The 23,785-nt window shown below is 37.6% G+C and overlaps 2 protein-coding genes and 1 pseudogene across 3 annotated transcripts; 2 read left to right on the top strand and 1 right to left on the bottom strand.

Annotated features, from left to right (window-relative positions):
- Positions 1–2,304: 2,304 nt before the first annotated feature.
- Positions 2,305–4,605, bottom strand: LOC149016657 (E3 ubiquitin-protein ligase RSL1-like; annotated as a pseudogene).
- A 6,146-nt stretch (positions 4,606–10,751) lies between these two features.
- Positions 10,752–14,051, top strand: LOC149016656 (uncharacterized). The gene is made up of 2 exons (XM_089155936.1): positions 10,752–13,856; positions 13,937–14,051. Exon 1 carries the CDS (start codon positions 11,169–11,171, stop codon positions 13,806–13,808), a length of 2,640 nt encoding a protein of 879 aa, XP_089012062.1. The 5' UTR covers positions 10,752–11,168; the 3' UTR covers positions 13,809–13,856; positions 13,937–14,051.
- A 4,798-nt stretch (positions 14,052–18,849) lies between these two features.
- LOC149016655 (putative disease resistance RPP13-like protein 1) lies at positions 18,850–23,717 on the top strand. 2 transcript variants are annotated; one of them, XM_089154728.1, is made up of 3 exons: positions 20,145–20,214; positions 20,321–23,277; positions 23,364–23,717. In XM_089154728.1, the coding sequence occupies exon 2, from the start codon at positions 20,404–20,406 to the stop codon at positions 23,149–23,151; it is 2,748 nt and encodes a 915-aa protein (XP_089010854.1). In that variant the 5' UTR covers positions 20,145–20,214; positions 20,321–20,403; the 3' UTR covers positions 23,152–23,277; positions 23,364–23,717. The 2 variants fall into 2 exon arrangements, with proteins under 2 accessions (XP_089010853.1, XP_089010854.1); XM_089154727.1 differs by having other exon boundaries at positions 18,850–23,277.
- Positions 23,718–23,785: the final 68 nt, after the last annotated feature.

Below are 23,785 nucleotides of genomic sequence, written 5' to 3'. Positions count from 1 at the left end.
GTTGGCATTGAATATGTTAATTTCAGATTTTCGTCATGATCTTCACATCCTCTTTTTGGAATTTCCTTCTCACTTTTCTACACTCCAGAAGGAGTACTCATATGGAAAAGATGGAGGACTTGTGTCCATTTCCTTCTTTAGCTTACAGATGGATTCAACTGACATTCATTTATGTGCTAAAACACTAATAATCAACTCTCCATATTTGTAAATCGACTTTCAATTGATGAATGAGTTGTCCCCCCCCCCCCCTTCTACATACAATACTCTAATCATACCTTATTGGTATGCTCCCATATGTCAGATGCTCAAGAAAAGACAAGTTGATCCTAAGTTCTAGAGATCCTACATCTCTGATCTAGGGTTATATCCAAGATTGAAAATCTGGGATTACATGGCTACCTACTTCACTCTTGGGGTTTCAGGGGCTCTTGAATAATTGAGAGCCTTTATGGTGGTGATTAACAAGGCACGCTCACTATTCATCTCAAGTCTTTGTATTCAGGCATTGTGTGGTGCAGTCCAAACAATCAGATTATGCATTTATTGGGAAAAGAATTTCCCGGTCAACAAAATTCTTGTAACAAAGCACCAACGTATTACAAATAAATATCATCAAACAAGAACGCCATCACCAGAATTTCAAAGTTAAATTTAAGACGCTTAGACAGAACCAATACACTACTTACACGAAGAAGGAAAATGTAGTAGCTATATATAAAACCCACTCTTTCTAGAAAATTAAAGATGCTTAGACAGAGCCAGTACACTTACGTTTCTTTCTCATTCCTCTCTTTCTTTTTTGAGTACTCCCCCTCACTATTGACAAATGAATTTCAAACTATCGCTTCTCCATCCCTCCTTCTATCTGTGGCGTGAACAGCACTACATAGAGAAAGGAAAATAAAAAATCATGTAAAAGTCATAGTTTTCACGTATAATGTTACAGTGCCACATATTCTCGAAATAATAAAAGTAATTTTAACGAAATCTTAATACTACTAAAATACGTATATTTGTAGGAGGAGGGATGCTACTGTATATTAAATACATAATTCAAAATATCCAAAACCCAGAACCATAGTACAATGCCTGCAACTCTTGCAAAAAAATATACATTTAAAAGCAAAAGAAACAACTTGTGACAAGTGTGGAAACAACAATGTGGAATACACGCCACTCTAAGATTCTAAACTATAATCAAGGTAAGACATTTCGGCCAAACTCGTCGAGATTTCAGCGAATTTCGTCTAGTTAGGTGAGTACCGAACCCAAAGCAGCACCAAAAAGCGAGTTAAACAATATCGTCGAAAAATTGCTACAATATCGCTGAAAAATGCTGAATCGGAGAAAATCGGGAGTGAATCTGCAAAATGTCACCGACCGTGTTCAGCTTCATGGTCGAAATCCTTTTATCAGTGGCAGAATCCTTGCTTTGATGGAGAAGACTGAAGAAGTGAAGAACTGAAGAAGAAGAAGAAGAAGAAGAAGACGTGCTCAAAAAAATCAAACTCTACAACTCAAACTCCAACAACAAAATCTAGTTTTAGAAGGTGCGAAATAGGCCCGAAACCCTTCCATCTTCAATTGTTCTTCCCTTCTTCTCTTCTCTCAGCACTGGAATCGCCAATACCACTGTCTGAAATAGAAAGCTTCGCCGGATCCACCACCTGTTTCTCCTCTTTTTATTCGTTTAAAATCTCAGTGAAAAGTGAAGATGTGAAGTTTGATTCAAACTTATCCCACACGCAAGTGACGCAACCCCACTTTGAAAAATGAAAAGAGAAGAAATATCTCCTCTTGGGGTTACGTGACGATGGAAATGGGTTGGAAAATTTTGAAGTTTAAAAGTGGGTGGGACCTTTGGATTGCGTGTCATGATAATAGCGATTGGTTTGGGAATTCGAGATTTAGGAAAAGGGTAATTTTCATCTGGACCCCTGAGGTTTGATCTATATCACTTTTAGTCCAAAAAAACTGAAACTTTACATCTACCTCTCCTGTACTATAGAAAAAAATCAATTTATGGACAAATTATCGTTTTTATGACCAATTTGCCCTTCTTTTTTTTTTAAATTAAATTTTTTTACTCACACCCACCTACTATGAAACTGGTGACTCCCCCTTTTAATCCAAAAATTACAGAAAACAAAAAAAGAAAAGCACATCATTGTGAAAAAAATGGGATACAAAATTCTGTTTTGGTAGATCCAGCAGCGTAGCTGAGAACGAAACATGGACGTCTGCAAACTGCAAATCCCATCCGTGCCCAACCACTCCAAAGTCACAAAAGGCCAACACAGGTCATGGAACTGTGACTTTTGGAGAGCCATAGTAGTAGCAAAAACGCAACTCACATCTACAAGTGATCACCAAACAACCATGGGACTTCGCCACGAAAAAGCGGCATTTGGGACATCTCTGCCATTTCTTCTGCTTTGCAAGCTCCATAAACATCATATGTTGGCTGTTTTTCTCATTGAGTTTGAGTTTCTGAAACTCTTTGCATTCAATTCCTGAATGCCATGGAACCTTACATTGCGCACAAAACAGCCTTATGCAAAGGGGGCATTTTGATTTCTAATTACCTGCAAATCATCATTCACCAACAAGGTAGACCAATCTTTGAAGGGGCAGTAAAAATTTTTATCCTCCTGAATTAAAGACTCTAAAAGAACAACATCCCACTTGGAAATCACGTCGGGTGCAAGGAATGAACGACATGAATCAACCTCTAACATTCCTTTACAACCCAAATCTGGGCACTTTATACTCGTTTTCTTCTCTTCTAATTTAATTTTCACAAAATGGTAATGCAATCAGTATAGAATACATGGATGCATCCACTCAGGAAAACGACTTGGAGGCGCTGGCGTTCAAAGCAGATTTTGCATCGGAAAGTTTCCAGTTGGGAGTGGATGTAAGAGAGACAGAGATAGAGTTTCTTGTTTCTTCATGTCAGTGGTGATAAATCCCAAATTTAATTGTTGATTTGTCGATTCAAGTGTTGTTGATGAGTACGAGTTCGTTTCATGTGAAAACAGAAGATGGGTTTGTTTTTAAATTGAAAAAAAAGAAAAAGGGCAAATTGGTCATAAAAACAATAATGTGTCCTTAAATTGATTTTTTCTATACTACAGGGGAGGTAGATGCAAAGTTTCAGTTTTTTTGGACTAAAAGTGACATAGACCAAACCTCAGGGGGTCCAGATGAAAATTACCCTTAGGAAAATTAAATGAGGAAATATTAGCAAAATCTCGTCAAGATTTTGCCGGTTCACCTAGTTTGCCAAGTAGCGAACCGGCGAACTCGGGTGAGATTTTGTACCTTGACTATAATTTCTATTAATAAAAATTTATATTATGACTTCATTAATTAACAGTAAATTGTTCATTTTTAGGTTTATGGTAAGATTTAAAGTGTCAGATTCTACAAAGACAATAACAATTACAATGTTGGATATTATCCAGAGTATTGTTAATTGTTCAGCAACTGAATATATAGCATTGCTAGAAAAGGCAAATATAATATATATTTATTAGCATTATGAAATAATATAATTATAATACCATTTTAAATGACTCAATTATAAATCTAATTTCTTTTTTTTTAATTGAATTTTATAACATAAAAGCAAATTGGATCTTCTCCGTTTCGGCTCCAAAAACCTGCAAGACTAATTGCATAAATTATTAAACTTTGGTGTGTTTTGTGCTACTCTAGCCACTAGAGAGAAGCCCCGTCATTCCTATATTAGGCTCTTTTTGGTATCAATTCTCATTCTCTATTATGCCTATTTAAAATAAATAAGTACAAGAATTCATTATTGGTCAAGAATGAAAAATGGTTTGGTGAATTTTATCGAAAATAAATTATGAAATGGAAAATAAGTTTGGTGTCAAGATAAAAAATTATTAAGAATGATAGTAAACAAGTGAGAAAAGAAGGAAAAAGTATGGTTGTTATAAAAGAATGTGTATTGACTATTTTAACCTCATCTTACTTATAGAACTTTAAGTAAACTTACACAAATGAAGATAATGAAATTCTCATCATAATCCATAATGGACAAAAAGTTCATTATGAATTTTGGAGGTTTTTCTATTATTTTAAATAAAAATAAAATTCAGGATAGATGCCAAACAATTTAAAATAATGAAAATTTCTCATAATTGACAATGATAATTGATACCAAAAAGAGCCTTAATCTAAAAGTAGACCTTTTACAAATAGCTAATGGCAACTGGGGAATTAATTCGGTCTCAAATTGGTGAGAAAGATTTACCCACCCACTACCCCCCCCCCTCCCCAAAAAAAAAAAAAAAAAATAATTTCAATTGTAGTTTACCCCAAAAAAGAATCAAACAAAAACCCAAACATTTTTATGTAATTCAGTGGCTCATGGAATTGAAAACATTGGAACCAGAATGTTACCAATTATCCAAATAATTGTCTTAGACTTAAAGTTTTTATGGAGTAATAACATTGAACTGACATTGTGACTCTTGTTTTGCTCAAAAAGCTGTTTATTTTGATATGTTGTGGGTCCTGTAATTCTTCTTGGATTGAAAGTTATGCCTATTTCAAGAATTACCGTAAATTCATGTCACAATGATGTAAATAAAAGAAGTCCTAAAAAATTATTGAGTTTTTTGCAAGGCGTCCACTTAAGTGGGTCTATAATTCGGGAAAAAAAAATCATCTGTTGTGCATAGCAGTGTACTCTTTGTACCAAATAAAATGCTAAGATTAAAAGCTTAATTTTAGATTTAAAAAGTTCAAAATAACCTTTTAGTTCCTTTGTCTTTTCAACCTTTTTTTATTTGCTTTGCCAACCCCGGTTTCCAAGGCTTTGCCCTGACTAATCCGGTGTTCGACGAGTCGCACACTTGGTTGTGGTGGGTGAGTCTCCCAGCGGGGATTTTTTGCATCCACAAGGTTTCAATACCGGAACCTTGCTTAAGTGGACCAAGTTGCTTACCACTTGAACCAACCCCCGTTGGTTTTCTCAACCTTTTATTTGGTATATATATGCATTGTTGTGCACAACACATAATAGTGCACAACAAAATATCTATTCTCCTATAACTCCTAACTGCTTACTTAAATGGGCTAAATTGCATGGCACCCACTCTCACCATTTTGCATAATTGCAAGCTACCCACCTTATGGTTGAAGCTTTGACAGTAAAGATTTATTGTTCAAATGACTCATATACCCTTCTAAGTGTAAAAAGACCAAAATAGCCTTGGATAGTTTACCTCCCATTTTGCTCCTTGTTCACCCATCTTCTTCCTATATCTCGCTGAAAACCCACCACCGGCCCTTCCCTACCATTGCCGAAGACCGAACTAGAGACTGGTGCGTGGACTGTACCTCTAATCAAGGTTTAAAGTATCCCACGATACCATACGATACTAGCCGATACGTATCCATATTTGACCCAACCGATACGATACATCTCGTTACGTCTCTCCATTGAATTACATTAAAATACATTACCCATAGCGATACAATACTCGATCTGAACGATACGTCTCTTAAAATCACTTGAGCGATACGATACTCGATACTCGATACCCGATACTTTAAACCTTGCCCCTAATCCCCTATAATGAGCCGAACCCTAGGCTTATTGGGAGCAGCAATCAGAACTGTCATCTCTCATTTCACTGGACTTTCTCGAAAGGTTTTCTTAGAAAAGTTTTGGCAAAGAAGATAGAAATGCATGGTTTTGGGTTTCAAAAAGAACCATTCGTCTTCTTCACCCAAGTCTCTTGTAACTCGTGTTCTCCAAATGATACTTATGAGTTCTGACCCTTTGATCTAATACCACATCTGGATTTAGACCTAGTTTAATTTCTCCACGGAGATGATATGCAGCAAAGTAATCTTAAAGAGAAGGTTCATACAAACAAAACCATCCAAAACTGACAAGTTTAACATGCCTGCAACTCCGAAGTTCTGTTTGATTGGTATTCCTCATCTTCTTCAGTGAGCGGTATTGGTAACCCTAATACCTTTCTCCTTGCACTTACTTAACCAAATCAAATTTTTCCAAGCCAACGGTGAAACTGGAAATGATTTCCAATTTTGGCAACAAATCGATCGTCTCCTCGTCAGCTCCAAAACCTCCAGCAACTAGAGCTCTAACGGAATTGGAATTCTCTTTGAGAAACTCCTTGTTAGGGGATTTTCAGCATCTGAAAAGCTTGAATTTCTTGTCAAGCTCTTCTTCCATGTATGTTGAAAAGGGACCCATCATTAGGGTTTCAAAGATTTATGATTGATCGGATTACTGCTTTGAATCCACTGGACACAAAACAGTGATGATTGAACCAAACGAAACTGGTATGGAGATCTCTCCTTAAAATCCGCGTTTCGATTGGATGAAATGTTGTAGTAACCTAAAGAAATATATAATTTTCGCTTGTGAATCCTTCCCCTTCCTTTCTCTTTTTCGATTTCGCTCATATGTTTCCTTCTTGGCAAAGTAATGATTTTCCCTGGACGATTTCTTCATTTGTCTAAGCCAGCGAATTCCTCATTTCTTATTATCCAATAATGAATGTAGTATGCAGTACCCAAATAACGAGCTGAGTCGCTTTTACTTTTTTAAGTATGGATCCTGCTCCCTTTCGGTGAGAACCATGAGGAGTTCCTCCCATAAGAAGGTGTTCTTTGTTGCATCATTACTCCCAAGTGCATGAGGTCACCCAAGTAATAAATAGGTAAGATAAATATTGTTTCCACGAGGATCGAAAATAGTAAAATGACGTACGAGCCTCAAGAAGACCTATAATTATCTAACTAAACGAATTATGAAGGATTAACTAATTATTGACTAAATTAACAAAACACAAAGGAAATAATTAAATTGATAACGAAAACTCAATGACTAAAAATACTAGAGATTTGATTTCACCAAACATGATATAGATTATTGTTCTATTCCCCTCTTCTCATATAACCAATTTAATCTCCACTCTTGTCGACGAGATTCTCTAAGTCAGATTACCTTATTTGTTACGCCTAAGGATCCCTAACATATTAAACCCCCTACCAGTTATGCTTAGAGGATTAATTTAATATATTGCATTAAATACAATAAACTCATAAATAAATTGAATAAACCATCTAACCTGTTACGCTTTAGATGTAATTTGTTATTCTTCAATCCTAGGTCTAGCATGCATTCCTCATTGTTACATAATCGAAAACAAATCACGAGATTTATGAATATTGGCCAGACATTTAAACATTAAGAACAAAATTGAAGAAAACAAGAGAGAGAACTAAATTATATGAAAGGGAAATAAAATCAATAATTTTCTCATGTAAGGATCCATCTAACCCTTGTAAAAGAAACTTAGAATATTATAGAATAAGAAGAAGAAGAAGAAGAAGAAATAGTTAAGATAAACATCACTCTAAAGTTGAAGAAGTAAAAACTCCTGCAACTCCAAATTTGTCCCAAAATAGTTTCTCCTCTCCAAATTCGTCCTCGGAGTTCTCCAAGGTCCCAAAAACATTATTTATTGCTAGAGTATGTTCTCTTTTTATAATGACTTCCTAGATTACATGGGATATGATTCCTGACATAATTTGAATCGAACTGTAAGTTCCTAATTTGACTCAACCAAGAAAATCATTTGTCTAAGTGGCGTATAGATCGCATTAATTTAGAGAGCTCAAATGCATAATTCCATTGTAGACATGAAGATCACGACGTCATGAAGCTCCCCTCCAAAAATCAACTCAATCGGATGTTAGATGACCATCTGATGAAGGACTTGATCGAAAGTGGATAGAGTACAACCAAAAACAGGAAGAAGAAAAAGAAGAAAAAAAAATCCTTCTCGTAATAAGATTCTTTTCTTTTCTTCTTTTTTTTCCTTTCCTCTCCTTCGTTAATCAACCTTCAATCTCCACTAATTGCTCCAAGCAAATCCTTGTTATTGAAGAAGTCCAAGTTCTAAAATGATTCACTGTAAACATAAATAAATTTAAATAACTATTTACTAGGATAAGTATAAATTTACCAAAATTACTTCAATTTGGGGAGAGTACATCTTATGCTCATTTGCATGAGATGTTGGGATAAAATAATACAAAACGAATGCAAATACATAAAAATGTATCCAATTAATTACTCAAAATAATATGCATAAATTTCACTTATCATTCTTCTAATTCTTTCTAGATTATCCATTAAATCCCTACTCCGATGGAAGGTTGTTTATAAATTGGCTGAGATTGATTTCTAGCACGTATTTTATTCAAATTTGTAACCAAATGCCATCCAAGAACCCTATGCTGCTAGTGGAGGTCATCAAATCCTTCAACACCAAATCTAGTTTTTTGTGGTGGTAAGCCGTATTAAAAAATATTAAAAATATTAAAAAATATTAAAAAAAAAAACCCTCCCATCACCACCCCTGGGCCCCCTGTTTTTTGTGGTGGTAAGCCGTTTTGTGCTCCCCGACGGGGTCGCTGATCCGAATTCTCAAAAAACCAGACAATTTTCTTGTTGCATATCCTTCAAATGAAGTAAAGAAAATCATCCAAATGTAAGCCACCTGAGACACCATTTGAACCCATTGCTCCTCTAGACTAAAAGGGGTTTGCCAATAATAGACAACTTCCTCACTATTTTAAGTTGACCATGAATCCAAATTTTTCTGCTTCAAAGTGGGCACAAGAAATTAAGATTGACTAATATCTCATGGATTACAAAAGCTTTAGCAACAAAGATAAGTCATTGGTGATTGACAGGAGAGAATGAAAATTTTCCATTGGATACCTTCATTGGGCTAAAGGAACCTAACGAACATGGATTCAAAATTTTTGGAAGAATGGGCGTTGAATCGTTATCATAACAATTTATTTTGATTACATGAACTTCTTCTCCCTCTTCTTCTTCTTTCTTTTTATTTTTTATTTTTTTTGGATCTGAGGCTCATCCGAGCCAACTTATAATTACTTATGCCATCAAAAAAAGACGACTTCTTCACTAAGAGGAATTGGTCTTATAGTCTTATCAATCAAGTAAGCCTGCCTTGGCCTTACAATAGGGAATCAGAGATTAGAATGTCACGTTCTCTCCTTTCCCTTTGTAAACGATCTATCTACCTTCCGATAAAACTTTTTTTACCTATGATCTTACATTAGCTTGGAATTAAGAAGTGTATCTAACCTCGTGGCTAAGGGTTGGTTCAGTTAGAAAAACCAACGCCTCATAAATATGAGATTAAGAGCTGAAGTCTCCTTAGGATCAATGGCAATATCTCTTCACACACATAAGAGGTGAATAAGATTCCTAGGTAAAATCTTGTTCTTTTACATAGAAATTAAGTCTAAAACTTTTATTGAAGCAAACTAGAGGTATAGACTAACCCTAAAGAATCACTTAGTATTGAAGTGACGTTAAACCAACGTAAGAGAGCATGACTATTAGGTGGTGTTTGAGAAGAATTGGAAAACAAAACTTATGTTGAAAGTTATAGGTATCTCCTTGAGGTTGGTGTGATTTCATTTTCATATGAACTTTTGAAATTACATATATCACCCTTCTTTTTCAGAATAATGAATATTTGAATCAAGTTATTAGAATTATAACTTTTTCCACTAAAAATGCACTTAATGGTAAGATAAAACTTATTTTGTTTAAAATTGTTATCTATTAATTGAAAAAAAATAAAAATAGGCCATCCTCCTCAATTTGGTTTTCTCATGCTCCCCCCCCCCACCCTCTCCCTCCTTGCGGCCTCACCCCAATTTTAAATTATTAAAAAATAATTTTTTTTAAAAAAAGTTCATATTTGCATTAAGGACACTTTGGTAAACAAAGCTATAATAGTGACAATTTGGGCTAAAATGCTTAATTATTCTTGAAAACAATGGGGGAACGTATAGAAGACTAGAAGTTGTATGGATGAACATAAAATTACACTTTGGTCAACAAATTTACCTTTACACATTTAAAAGAGGAGTCTAGATCCTCTTTATCCAGGAAGGTAGGGCGCGCGCACATCCAAGATGGTGACTTATTTTTATTTCTTTTTCTTGTTTGGTGTGGCTTAAGAAAAGGCAGTTCCATGACTTCCATATCCTCCTGTAGAACTTCGGGGCAGTTCCAACTTTGACACTTTCTTCTCTCTTTTTTCTGACCACACAAGCATCAGCTTGCTTGACCAAAGATGGCGTTATTAGCGGGGGACTAGAAGATATTTCCCAATACCTGTCACAGCCAGACAGCTCTTCATAGGCACAATTGAGTTTCACACTGAAAAGTGTTCAGTTCCCTCATCTTTTCTCTTCTTCTTTCTTCTCTCCTTCAGATTTCTGCTTCTGTTTTTCTAAGTTTCATCGCATTACATTTCATTCCTCTTTCAGAGAAGAAAATGTCATCTGTTGGACAGATTTTTGGAGGGTCCTGCCTCTCGGCTTTCCTTCAGGTGGCTTTTGACAGGTTTGCCTCTCCTGAGTTGCTCGACTTCTTACTGCGATGGAAAATTGATTTGGATGAAGTGGAATCACTGAAGCGGACAACAGTTATGATTGAGGCCTTATCAGATGAAGCTGAACTGAAGCAATTCACAAATGGTGCTGTGAAGCTGTGGTTGGACCACCTCAAGCAACTTCTCTATGATGCAGAGGATATATTGGATGAGTATGCCACTGAACTTCTACACCTGAAATTGGAAGCAGCCCCCAAACCCAACAGGTACGCCACCCTATTCCTCTCAGTAGTTCATCAAGTGAAAGTAGTATTTCTTCTGCATCGAACTCTAGCATTGAATCTGCAATAAATGGCATTAATGAAGCTTTGGAGGGAATAAAAGGCATCGGACCTAAGGTATATAGTATAGCCGAAGAGCTGCAAAGAATTAAAAGGTTTGGATCAGAAGTAAGGGACATCAATCAGAGATTAAAAAGTGTAGCACAAGAAGGTGCTGCTCTCGGTTTGGTTTCCAGTATGGGATTTGGGTCCTCAAGGCCCTTTTTTTTCCAGTCAAAGGCCACCTACGAGTTCTTTGGTGAATAAATATAAAGTTTTTGGCCGAGAAGAAGATACAGAGGAGATTGTTGGATGGTTACTCTCAGAAAAAGCTGTCAGTCATGCCAGCAACAATGGCAATAATTTCTCAGTACTGCCAATAGTGGGCATGGGCGGTGTTGGCAAGACTACCCTTGCTCAACTTGTTTATAACAATGAGAAAGTCACCAAGCATTTTCATCTAAAAGCTTGGGTTTGTGTATCTGAAGATTTTGACGTGGTTCGGTTAACCAAAGAAATTCTTGAGTCAGCTACTGGTTCATCTCCACCTTCAAATTCATTGGACCTGCTACAGCTGAAACTTCAAGAAGCATTGAACAAGAAAAGATTCTTACTGGTCCTAGATGACATGTGGAACGAGAACTATGAGAGATGGGAGGTTTTAAGCACTGCTTTTGCAGTCAGTACGCTAGAAAGCAAGATATTGGTTACAACACGTAGTAAAGGGGTTGCATCAATCGTGCGTACTGTTCCAAACAACCACCGTCTGAAAGGTTTGTCAGATGAGGCTTGTTTTGCTCTTGTTAGAAGACATGCTTTCATGGATGAAAATTCAGATCATGCAAATCAGAAGTTGGCATTATTTGGACAAGAGATTGTGAAGAAATGTAAGGGTTTACCATTGGCTATAAAGACATTTGCTGGTCTTTTACGGGATAAAAGTGAGAATATTCAGTGGAAAACTATTTTGGAGAATGAAATATGGGATTTAAGAGAATCTGAGATTCTCCCATCACTCATGCTGAGCTACCATCATCTTCCTGCATTTCTGAAGAGATGCTTTACATATTGTGCTTTGTTTCCCAAAGGCTATCTATTCACTAAGTTGGAATTAGTTTTCTTGTGGATGACAGAAGGTATAATTCAACCAAAAGGAAAGAAACGACTGGAAGATATAGGGGCTGAGTATTTTGATGAACTATTCATGAGGTCCTTCTTTGAGTTATCTAATCATTTTCACGCTTTGACAGGAAACCCGTTGTTCATTGACTCAGCAAAACTACATGAAGATCGAACATTTTATGAGTCACCTAGTAACACAGGATTCGGATTTGTGATGCATGATCTGATCCATGATTTAGCACAATATGTATCCAGCAGAATGTACTGTAGGAGAGATCATGATGAGTCATCCCAAATTCTAACTACAACTCGTCACTTGTCTTACATGATGGTGGAAAATTATACTATTGAGGTGACTGAATTTCAGGCCATGAAAAGCTTACGTACCCTTCTAACTCGGAATGATAAGATAAGAAGTCCAAGGCACTTTTTACCAAACATGCAATTCCAATTCCTACGTGTGCTACGTGTCAGAATTTGTGACCCTGAGTTGCCTGATTCAATTGGCAAGTTGAAACATCTAAGGCTTCTTGATCTCTCATTTTCTGACATTGTGAAGTTACCTGACTCGATTGGACATCTTTACAATTTACAATCATTGGTACTTATTAGCTGTGGGAAGCTTAGACAATTGCCTGAAAATCTGGGTAATCTCATAAACCTTCGATATCTTGTTCTTCCTGGAAACTGCAGCTTCCATAAAATTCCATTAGGAGTGGGTAACTTGACCAGCCTTCAATTGTTAAGCTCACTCGATGTTGGGCCACAGAAAAAGTTATCTGAACTCAGTGGGGCATATGTACACAAAAATAAGCCAGAAGCCATGGGGGCCAAGCAATGTCACCATGGGTTACAACTGCACAACCTTACATCTCTCCGAGTTCTTCGACTATCAAATTGTGAGAATCTAGAGGTACTATCCAAGGGACTACACACTTTAGTATCTCTACGAAAATTAGTTATACATGGTTGCCATGCTATTTTGTCGTTCAAGGATATAAGGTTGCCCATTGCGCTTCAAGAATTGAAGATCCTTGACTGCAAGAATCTGGAGTCCTTACCCAATGAGCTACACACTCTACCATTTCTCCAAGAACTTGTAATTGAAAGTTGCCCTACTCTTGAGTCCTTCCAGGAAACGATTTTACCTATTGCACTTCAAGAATTGAGGATCTTCGATTGCGAGAATCTGGAGTCACTACCTAAGAAGCTAGACACTCTAACGTCCCTCCAAGAACTTGTGATTGAAAATTGCCCTGCTCTTCGGTCTTCCAAGGAAACAAGGTTACCCACTACAGTTCAAGAATTCAAGATCATCAATTGTAAGAATCTAGAGTCCCTGCCCACAAATTTACCGTGCAGCCTCACTTCTCTCCAGAGATTAGAAATCAAAGAGTGCCCTGCTCTTGAGTCCATTCCAAACATGGATTTACCAAATGCACTTCAGGTGGTTTCTGTTCTAAATTGTGGACCGCTAAATATCTTGCAGAAGGGGCTGCTGAAACTGACGAATCTTAAACAATTGGAGATTGTGAATTGCTCCTTTCTTACAGAGTGCGAGAATCTTGAACCCCTACATACCTCAGGTCTTTATTATCTCACCTCTCTTTCATCTCTTGCCATTGGTGGATGTCTTGCTCTCATTTGCATGTCAAACGGTCTGCTTCCCACAAACCTTAAAGATTTTTGCATCAAGGACTGCCCAATTCTTGAATCTCTATATGATGGACTCTCCCACCTATCCTCTCTTAAATGTTTGGAGATCCATAACTGTCCAACTCTGACACAACGGTACCAAAAGAAGGAAGCAGAAGAGTGGTCCAAGATTGTCCAAATCCCAAAGGTAATAATAGATGGCATATGGCAAAGTAGCATAAGCACCACTAGTGGATCTGGCCTCTTATAGTAAAATCTATGGAGGGAGAAGTACAGATGCATTGCTGCTAATATTGAGGTATTTCTTCTTTAATCAGATACAAATGATTTCTTTCTATCCAAATCCTGTAATCACTCATGTATGTCTTTCTTGATCAGATATGTATGGTTTCTTTCTAGCCTATAATCAGATATGCACCGCAGCTAATATGTATGACTCCTCTAATAGAAGAGAAACAAGAGATGGAATATTTTCTTTAAAATTGCTCTGCAGCATGGCAATTTCATGAAACTTTTAATTAGCCTCAGATGGTGTGGGTCTTTGAAAATGCTCTAAAATATATAGAAGACATGCAATTGCATGGAACTATTGAGCATCTACAGGGCATCACTTATCAGCATATCATTAGTTTTCTATGATTCCCTAGGTTCATTGGAAGCGCATTCATCTATGTATACAATAGAGAATAATCAAAATAGTGGTTGGCATTAAATTTATTAATTTCATATTTGTGTCATGATCTGCACATCCTCTTTTTGGAATCTCCTTCTCACTTTTCAGCACTCTAGAAGGAGTATTCATATGGAAAAGAACACAAGACATGGAGGACTTCTATCCATTTCCTTCTTTGGCTTATAGATCGATTCAATTGACATTCGTTTATGTGTTGAAACACTAATAATCAACTCTCCATATTTGTAAATTGACTTTCAATTGAAGAATGAGCAGTCCCACCCTTCTACAAACAATATTGTAATCATATCCGTTGGGAAATGCCATGTCAGCATTGTCACATCAGCCTCCATTAGTTTTGATGATAACAAACACAAATTACTAATGGCTATACTGAGTTATGTTTGTCTAGTTCAATATGAGAGCAAGTGGACCAAATCCAGTTCAATGTTGAATGCCCAAGCTCAAATCAAGGCCAAGACCAAGCCAAGATGGACATGAAGTCTAAGTCAAGATGAGCATGAAGAATGGGGTACAAAAGACTCAAGAACATCAATGATTATCAACTCAAGCTCAAGCAAGAAGGCTTAGCAATTTAGGACTTAAGTCAATTCATGTTCACTCATATGTAATTGCATTCAATTATTCACATATCATGTCACTAGGCTAATCTTGAACATGTTAGGAGAGTGTATGAGGATTAGGGTTGGCTAAAAATACCAAAAACCCAATCAAGTCCCTGAATGCACATTGTTGTGCACTCTATGCTGCAGATGGACGTCCATCTGGTCATAGAGTGCCAGACAGATGTCCATCTGGTTTAAAGAAGTGCCTCAACGGCTATTTTTGAAAAGGCTACTTCCCAAACGGAGCTCTGTCTGATTCAGACGGACGTTCGTCAAGACTAAAATCTGTTCATTTTCTTTCTGTTGGGGGTTGGGCTAAGGCACTCAAATGTCATCTATGTAAGCCCAATTCACCCCATTTGAGACCTGGAACCTTAACAATTGATCAATTACTCCCTAAGAACTCTCAAGCTCTCAAATTACAAGAAATTACTTGTCTTGCCTCTCACCCTTACTCTACCCTTTAAGAATATACTAAGGTATTTAAGCAAGCTCATTGGAACAAAACTTGAGGTGATTGAAGGCTTTTGTTGGAAGGTCATTGGTGGTGCAAATCATTTGGGCAGACAACTCTCATTACATCGCATTCACACAAGAGGTAAAGTGTTGTATTCGTTCAATTATAGTCTAGGTAGATTAGAACTGATTTAGATTGTTTGGGTGCTCTTGCCCTAAGATAAACAAATATTGTAAAGGGTGATTTTGCCCTAAAGGTGTTCTTGCCCTATAGAAACATAGATTGTAAGGGTTTGATCTCTATCCATTGTATTGAAAGAGAATCACTAGTGGACGTAAACTTGTAAAGTCGAACCACTATAAATTCTTATGTTGTAATTGTTTGTTATTGTTTAATTTGATTTTAATTTTCAATTTATCTTGAATTTGCAATCAAACCGAAAAATTGGGCAATTCCACTAGTTGCAACCTATTCACCCCCCCCCCTCTAGGTTGCCTTAACAATACCTTAATGGTATGCTCCCCTATGTTAAATGCTCAAGAAAAGACAAGATGATCCTAAGTTCTAGAGATCCTGCATCTCTAATTTAGGGTTATATCTAAGATTGAAAGTCTGGGATTACATGGCTACCTACTTCACTTTTAATATAATATTTATTTATTAGCATTATAAAATAATATATTTATAATACCAATCTATATGACTCAATTAGAAATATAATATCTTTTTTTTTAATCGAATTTTATAGCATAAAAGTAAATTGGATCATTGTCATATGGTTGGGTGCATTAATTCTACTTCAAATTTGATAGTAGAAACAGATACAACTTAAGATCGAAAGCCATTGTTGCTAAGAAAAGGAAGATGACAATCTGAAACAAGTAGTTGATTTAGATGAATATAAAGACGTCAAATGTTAAAAAAACAAAATAGAGAAAAATTAGATATGATAAGTTTAATTAATCTTTATATGTATTAAATACTAAGATTTCTTTTTCTTTTCCTTTCAATGTCAATTTTTATTGAATGTACTATTTGAACCGAAATTATTCATTTCATTATATGAAATATTTGATATTTGCAAATACAACCTCACCATTTTAATCTAGGCCATTCGATTGCTTCATATACACATGGGAAAATCTCCATCTTTGGCGTAAAGACGTAATGAATGCTTGCCGCAAATAAAAATCCCCGATAAGAGTGTAGCAGATCTCAATTTCCGATGAAAAGCATAAATCATTTGCTATCTCTAGCTGGAATCAGCCATTGTCTTTTCCCAATAAAGAAAGAGTAACTCGAATCAGGACAAAGCATTTTAAAACTCTAGTGTAGGGGTGTCAAAACCTAATCCAAACCGTTAAAACCGGACCGAACCGGCCCACTATAGCCCGAACCAGCCCAAACAAAAGCTTAATGGGCTGTGTTTGGGCTAAACAACCTCAACCCGCAATGGTTTGGGCTGGGCCGGGCCAGCCCGTGTGTGGCCCGCTAGCCCGAACCGTTTGGCTCGAAACCAGCCCGAACCTGAACCAGCCCATTAAACCCGTTATAAAGAAATAAATTTAAATGTAAAAGACAAGAAAACCCCCAAGTATCCATTTGTTTTCCTTTATTGTTTTGATTTGGAATATGCAAACAACATGCTTGTTAAAGTCTTCGCCATTTAGAAGATGGGCTTAGTAAATATTTAGCAAATGTATTATCATTTGAAAATCTTTTAATGTTTTATTTTGATCCATTTTTACAAGTGTCTAGAAGGAGGAGGAAAATAAGCAAAGACAACCCACTAAAATTCATCATGATGCCAGTTTTCTTTTGTATATTAGTTCTATAAATTTTATAAATCTTTGTAGAAAAAAGTTTTTGATTGTAAACACCCAACCCAAAAGACTTGGAGATAACTTAATGCTTATATATGTTCACATACTCTTGATAAATTTCACATATTAACAAGGTACTCAAAACATATGCTAGTAAACCCGAACCCAAACCGTTAGTAAACCCAATTCTAAATCGTTAGCCCAAACCCAAACCGCATCGGCCCGAAACCGTTATTTTCTTAATGGGCCGTGTTTGAACTGAGTGTTTTTCAGCCCGAAATCTTTAGGCCCGGCCCGAAACCACCCCAACCCGAACCGTTGACACCCCTACTCTAGTGTGTTAGTTTGGAAAACTATTAATGATGAGAATCAATCGTGTGGGTGAAGATGGGAGGAAGGTGGGGCCGTGGTCGCGGTCAGAGGAGGGGATGATTTCCAGCAAGGGCAGTCGACAATTGTAGGTTTTTTCCTACAAGCAAGGTGTAGGAGAAGATAAGTGAAGGGAGAATCTCATCCACCTAAGGGTTGGGTATAAAGCATGGTGAAACATTTCGGCGAAATTCGCCGAAATTTCGTTGAGTTGACCAACTAGCAAACCGAAAAATGCACCGAAAAGCGACATTCAAGAATGTTGCCGGAAAATCGCAGGAAAACTACCGAATCCCTAAAAAATCGCCATCCAACCTGCAAAATATCATCGAAAATGGATTGATTGCTACCTAAATTTGCTGCTACATTCGTTTTTTGCCTCTTCAGTTCATTTTATAGTCGAAATCTCGCCGGCAAAACCCACCATTTATGCAAAAGAAATGGAGAACAGCACCAACAGGAACAGGCACAAGATCAAAAGTCTCTAAAGAAACAACAATAGATGACCTCTGAGTCTCTGACCTCTCGCTCTATTACTATAAAATTCTCTCACTTCTCAATCGATGATTCTTTGGCGTTCTTTACGGTTTCTGTATAGGAACTTAAGAAAGAAGTGAAGAAGAAGATTTAGCCTTCTTCCCATCAACGGGGGTTGGTCCAAGTGATAAGCAGCTTGGTCCGCTTAAGCAAGGTTCCGGTATCGAAACCTTATGGATGCAAAAAATCCCCGTTGGAAGACTCACCCACCACAACCAAGTGTGCGACTCGGGTCGAACACTGGATTAGTTAAGGCAAAGCCTTGGAAACCGGGGTTGGCAACAAAAAAAAAGTAATTTTTTTTTAAAGTTAAAAAGTGGTTTGAGTGTCACATTTGTAGCACACACGTTGTCACTTTGATGATATTTTGTTTGTTTTATAAAATATGACTGAACACATTTAATGCTACGGACACAATCCCGTTCATTTCTTCGACCTTGCTTGGGTCCTGCGCATTTATTGCGCGGGGTCCAAGCTTTTTCGTCATTTCCTACTGAAAAAGTTGTTTTTTTAAAAAATATTCATGTTACACATTAAACCCACACAGGTAAAGCCACTGACATACATCACACACCTAAATTAAATTTACACCCTAGGCAAAATTTTGCTGGTTAGCTGGTTGCCGAGATTTCGCTCCTCGGTATAAATTGAGTGAGAGGGGAATTATGATTATTTTTGTGTCAAACTAACGAAAAGTTAAGTGTGGATAACTTGATTTTACAAACTTGCAAAATAGGCGCCATGCAATTTAAGTGGCCACTAGCGAAAAACTCTCTTGCAAAGTTCTCTAAAGAAGAGATTTTGAGGTTCCTGCAAAAGCTCCGAAGTAACCCACCAAAAGAGTTCAACTTCAAAACAGAAAATCAATCTGTTCAAAGTATGGAGTGCCGATCACCTCTCTTGCAGCTACTGCTTGAAAAACCCGACATAAAATAATTTCATTGTGTAAAGCTTGAGATTATAGACTTATCATGAGACGGGTTGAAGTTAATCACTTCTAGATTTTCATGTCAAAGTCTGGAATTTGGACTTTAGAATTCTAAGGTCTATAAAGCGACACGGAGGAGGAGCAATGGCGTAAAGTTTCCAACAATATCATATCAGAGAGCAACGTTCGCCATTCAAAAACAAATTTATAGTTAACCTTCCTCCACCAAGACAAATTTTCACTAATCAGGCAATACCTACTCAAGGGAGTGAAGTGGTTAATTTCTCCAACTTTGAGATCAGAACGGTTGGGAATCGGGAAGAGTTAAGAATTCAACGTTGGAAGAGAGCAGAGAACAGAAAGAAATCTGGGAAAAGAGGGAACAATAGTTGAGGTGTCTTGAATCTGGAACGCGGCTTTTCAACTACAGTCATTGTCTCTCCTTCCACAGAAGCAACGTTTCCTCTCCTACTGACCTTCCCCACCAACGAGAGGTAAAACCCTTGGGAAGTCCTTCCTTTCAGCCTTCCTTCGACAAACAGATTCAAAGGAGAAATTTTCTAGAATTTACCATTCATTAATACCTGATACACTTACTGTACGGCATAGACCCAATTAATTTCCCACTGAGAAGGAAATTGGCTTCCCCTCCCAATTTTCCAAATCATTTTTCCATCTCCAGGTCAAAGTCTGGATTTGAGCTGTAGGGTTCAACGTTAGAAGAAGAAAAGTGAAGACTTACAACATATATCAATGGAAAGTTTCCAACCTTCTGTAGCAGCCCATGAGTCTGCTTTTCATGAACAAAGAACGTTTCATTCACTTCTCGCTCTCTTTGTTTCAAATCTTCTGCTTCTGTCATTTGAAACTCTTTGTTTTACATTCTTTCCCCAATTCCCCCTGTTTGTGGAAGAAGAAGATGGCATCAATGGGACAACTTGTCGGAGGGTCTTTTCTCTCCGCCTTCCTTCAAGTGTCCTTGGACAGATTTGCCTCTCCTGAGTTGCTGGACTTCTTACTTCGATGGGAAATCAACCTGGATGAGGTGGAATCGTTGAAACGGACGACAGCCTTGATTCAGGCTTTATCTGATGAAGCTGAAGTGAAGCAATTCACCAACAGGGCTGTGAAACTCTGGCTTGATTACCTTAAACAACTCCTATATGATGCTGAAGACATACTCGATGAGTATGCCACTGAACTTCTACGCCTGAAACTGGAATATGCCCGCCAAACTCAAGAGGTACGCAATTCTGTTCTTCACACTCCTTCAACTGAAAGTAGCATTTCTTCTTGGTTGGACTTTGGCTTAGAATCTGCAATTAAAGGCGTCAATGGCACTTTTGAAGGAATAAAAGACATTGGGTCTAAGGTTTATGGTATCACTGAAGAGTTGCTAGAAATTAAAAAGTTTGGATCAAAAGTAAGGGATATGGACCAGAGATTAAAAAGTGTAGCACAAGAAGGTGTTGCTCTAGGTTTGAACTCAAGCATTGGATTTGGGTCCTCAAGGCCCATGGTATTCAGTCAAAGGCCACCAACAAGTTCTTTGGTGAACAAATATAAAGTTTTTGGCAGAGAGGAGGACATGGAGAAGATTGTTAGATGGTTGCTGTCAGACAAAACTCAATGTCCCAGTGACAATAACAATAATTTCTCTGTGCTACCCATAGTTGGCATGGGTGGTGTTGGTAAAACTACCCTTGCTCAGCTTGTTTATAATGATGTGAAAGTTAAGAAGCATTTTCAGTTGAAAGGTTGGGTCTGTGTTTCAGAGGATTTTGATGTGGTGAGGTTAACTAGAGAAATTCTCGAATCAGTCACTGGCTCATCCCCTCCTCCTAGCTCATTGGACCTGCTACAGGTAAAACTTCAAGAAGCACTGAGTGAGAAAAGATTCCTATTGATACTCGATGACATGTGGAATGAGAACTATGAGAGATGGGATGCTTTAAGCACTATTTTTTCACTTGGTGAACCGGGAAGCAAGATATTGGTCACAACACGGCATAAAGGCGTTGCTGCAATGTTATGCACTGTTCCAAACAATCACTGTTTAGAAGGTCTCTCAGAGGAGGCTTGTCTTTCACTGGTTAGAATGCATGCTTTCTATGACAAAAATTCACCTGATGCAAATCTGAAGTTGGAACTATTCGGAAAAGAAATTGTGAGGAAATGCAAGGGTTTACCATTGGCTGTAAAAACACTTGCTGGCCTCTTGCGGGATAAAAGAGAGAGTAGTCAGTGGAAAGCTATTTTGGAGAACGAAATATGGGAATTAAAAGAAAGTGAGATCCTTCCATCGCTCATGTTGAGTTACCATCATCTCCCACCAATTCTAAAAAGATGCTTCGCTTACTGTGCTTTGTTTCCCAAGGACTATGTATTCAGCAAGATGGAAACAGTTGCCTTCTGGATGGCAGAAGGTATTGTTCAATCAAAAGATGGAAAACGGCCAGAAGATATAGGGGGTGCATATTTTGATGAATTATTTATGAGGTCCTTCTTTGAGGTATATAATCGCCGTCATGCTCTAGAGAGGTGCCAGTTGTTTACTGACTTCGATTTATCCAAAGAACTTCGGACAAGATCTTATTTTGAGTCATCTGATTGCACAGGTTTAGGATTTGTGGTGCATGATCTAATTCATGATTTAGCACAATTTGTTTCTTCTGGGATATACTGTCGGAGAGAGAATGGTAGGCCATCTCAAGTTCTTACTACAACCCGTCACTTGTCCTACATTACAGATAATTATGATGCTGAGGTGACAGAATTTGAGGCCATGAAAAGCTTACGCTCCTTTCTAACTTTAGTTGATACTGTAGGTAGTCCCAGGAATTTTTTTCCCCCCATGCAGTTCAAATTCCAATTCCAATTCCTGCGTGTGCTACGTTTCAGAAATTGTTGCAATTGTGAGTTACCTGATTCAATTGGCAAGTTGAAACACCTAAGGCTTCTTGATCTCTCCTTTTCTGATATCATAAGGTTACCCGACTCGGTTGGGAATCTTTACAATCTACATTTGTTAAAACTTACTGGCTGTGGGAAGCTTAGAGAGTTGCCTGCAGATATGAGTAACCTTGTAAGCCTTCGATATCTTTTTCTCCCTGCACATTTAGGTTTCCATAAAATTCCATCAGGGGTGGGATATCTGACTGGTCTTCAGTCATTGAACACATTTGATGCGGCACCAAAGAAAGTGTTGTCCCAACTATGTGGGACTACGAAAAATTCAAATTGGGGAAATGTAAGCAGTATTGGAGCAGAAGCAATGGTAGCCAAGCCACATCTTCATGGGCTACAGCTGCACAACCTCATTTCACTCCGAGTTCTTCGAATATCGAAGTGTGAAAATCTTGAGTCACTATCCAAGGAACTCTACACGCTAACATCTCTTCAAAGGTTACTAATCGGAAGTTGCCCTGATCTTGTATCCTTCCATGAAACAAGGCTACCGACTGCACTTCTAGAACTGAAGATCTTCGACTGTGAGAATCTGAGGACACTACCCAAGGAGCTACCTACTCTAATGTATCTCAAAGAACTTGTAATTGATAGCTGCCCTGCTCTTGTATCCTTTCTGGAAACGGGGTTACCCCCAGCACTTGAAGAATTGCATATCATAGATTGTGAGAATTTGGAGTGCCTTCCAATGGGACTATTACATAGCCTAACGGTCTTCCAAAGATTACAAATCAAGGAGTGTCCTGCTCTTGAATCCATTCCAGATGTGGGTTTATCCACTGCTCTTCAGGAAGTATCAATTCTAAATTGTGGGCTGTTGAATTCCTTGCCCAGGGGGCTGCAAAACCTCACAAATCTTAAACAACTAGAAATTGTGGAATCTTCTTTTCTTATGCAGTGTAAGAATCTTGAACCCCTATATACCTCAGGTCTTCAGAGTCTCATCTCTCTTTCATATCTCACCATTGGTGGATGTCATGCTCTTGTATCCATTCCAAAGGGCCTGCTTCCCAAAAACCTCAGGGATTTTTGCATCAAGGACTGTCCAATTCTTGAATTTCTATGTGATGCACTCTCTGACCTAACCTCTATTAAGAGTTTGGAGATCCAGAAGTGTCCAATGTTGACACAACAGTTCCGAAAGAAAGAAAGAGAAGAGTGGCTTGGGATTTCTCAAATTCCTGAGGTAATAATAGATGGCACTTGGCAGTAAGCTTATACAGCACATGTGGTTCTTGCCTCTACTATGATAAATTTTTTGGGTGAAGTACTACAGACAGAGAATGTCTATTCTGTAAACCAACAATAAAAACACAGGTGCATTTCAGCTAATATTGAGGTATTTTTTCAATAATCAGATGCTTGAGATTTCTATCCATACTTTATGTTATGCCACATTGTTATTAATTTAATTTCTCTTCATAGGAGAATCACGAGATCAAATGTATTTCTTTGAAGATGCTCGAGAACCAACAAAAGCAGCATGGCCATTTCATGGAAATTTAATCTCTTATGGAATGCTATTCTTTGAAAATGCCCATGAATATGCATAATGAGACATGGTGATTGCATTCAATTTTTCAGAAAATCAATGAACCCTATCATACATTCATACCTATAAGATTACCACTTATCAGTATTCCATTGGTTTTTCTGATTCCCCAAATGCTTAGGTTTGTCACCAAATATCATGGAAGTTCAGTAAAGGAGGAATCTGTTCTGTCAGCATCTTACATTATGTAGATGGTGTACTTCAACTGCTTGTGTGTAGGCTCTTAATTTATCCTCTAGTTAAGTACTTCATTTTGTTCTTTTTCTTTTCTGCCCCATGAGATGTCTCACTCTGT

Source organism: Hakea prostrata, chromosome 5, assembly GCF_041222555.1.
Source record: "Hakea prostrata isolate BN-2017 chromosome 5, UWA_Hpros_2, whole genome shotgun sequence".
NCBI classification, from domain to species: domain Eukaryota; kingdom Viridiplantae; phylum Streptophyta; class Magnoliopsida; order Proteales; family Proteaceae; genus Hakea; species Hakea prostrata.
Note: the sequence above shows the minus strand (reverse complement) of the source record. Positions and strands in the feature narration are given on the sequence as shown.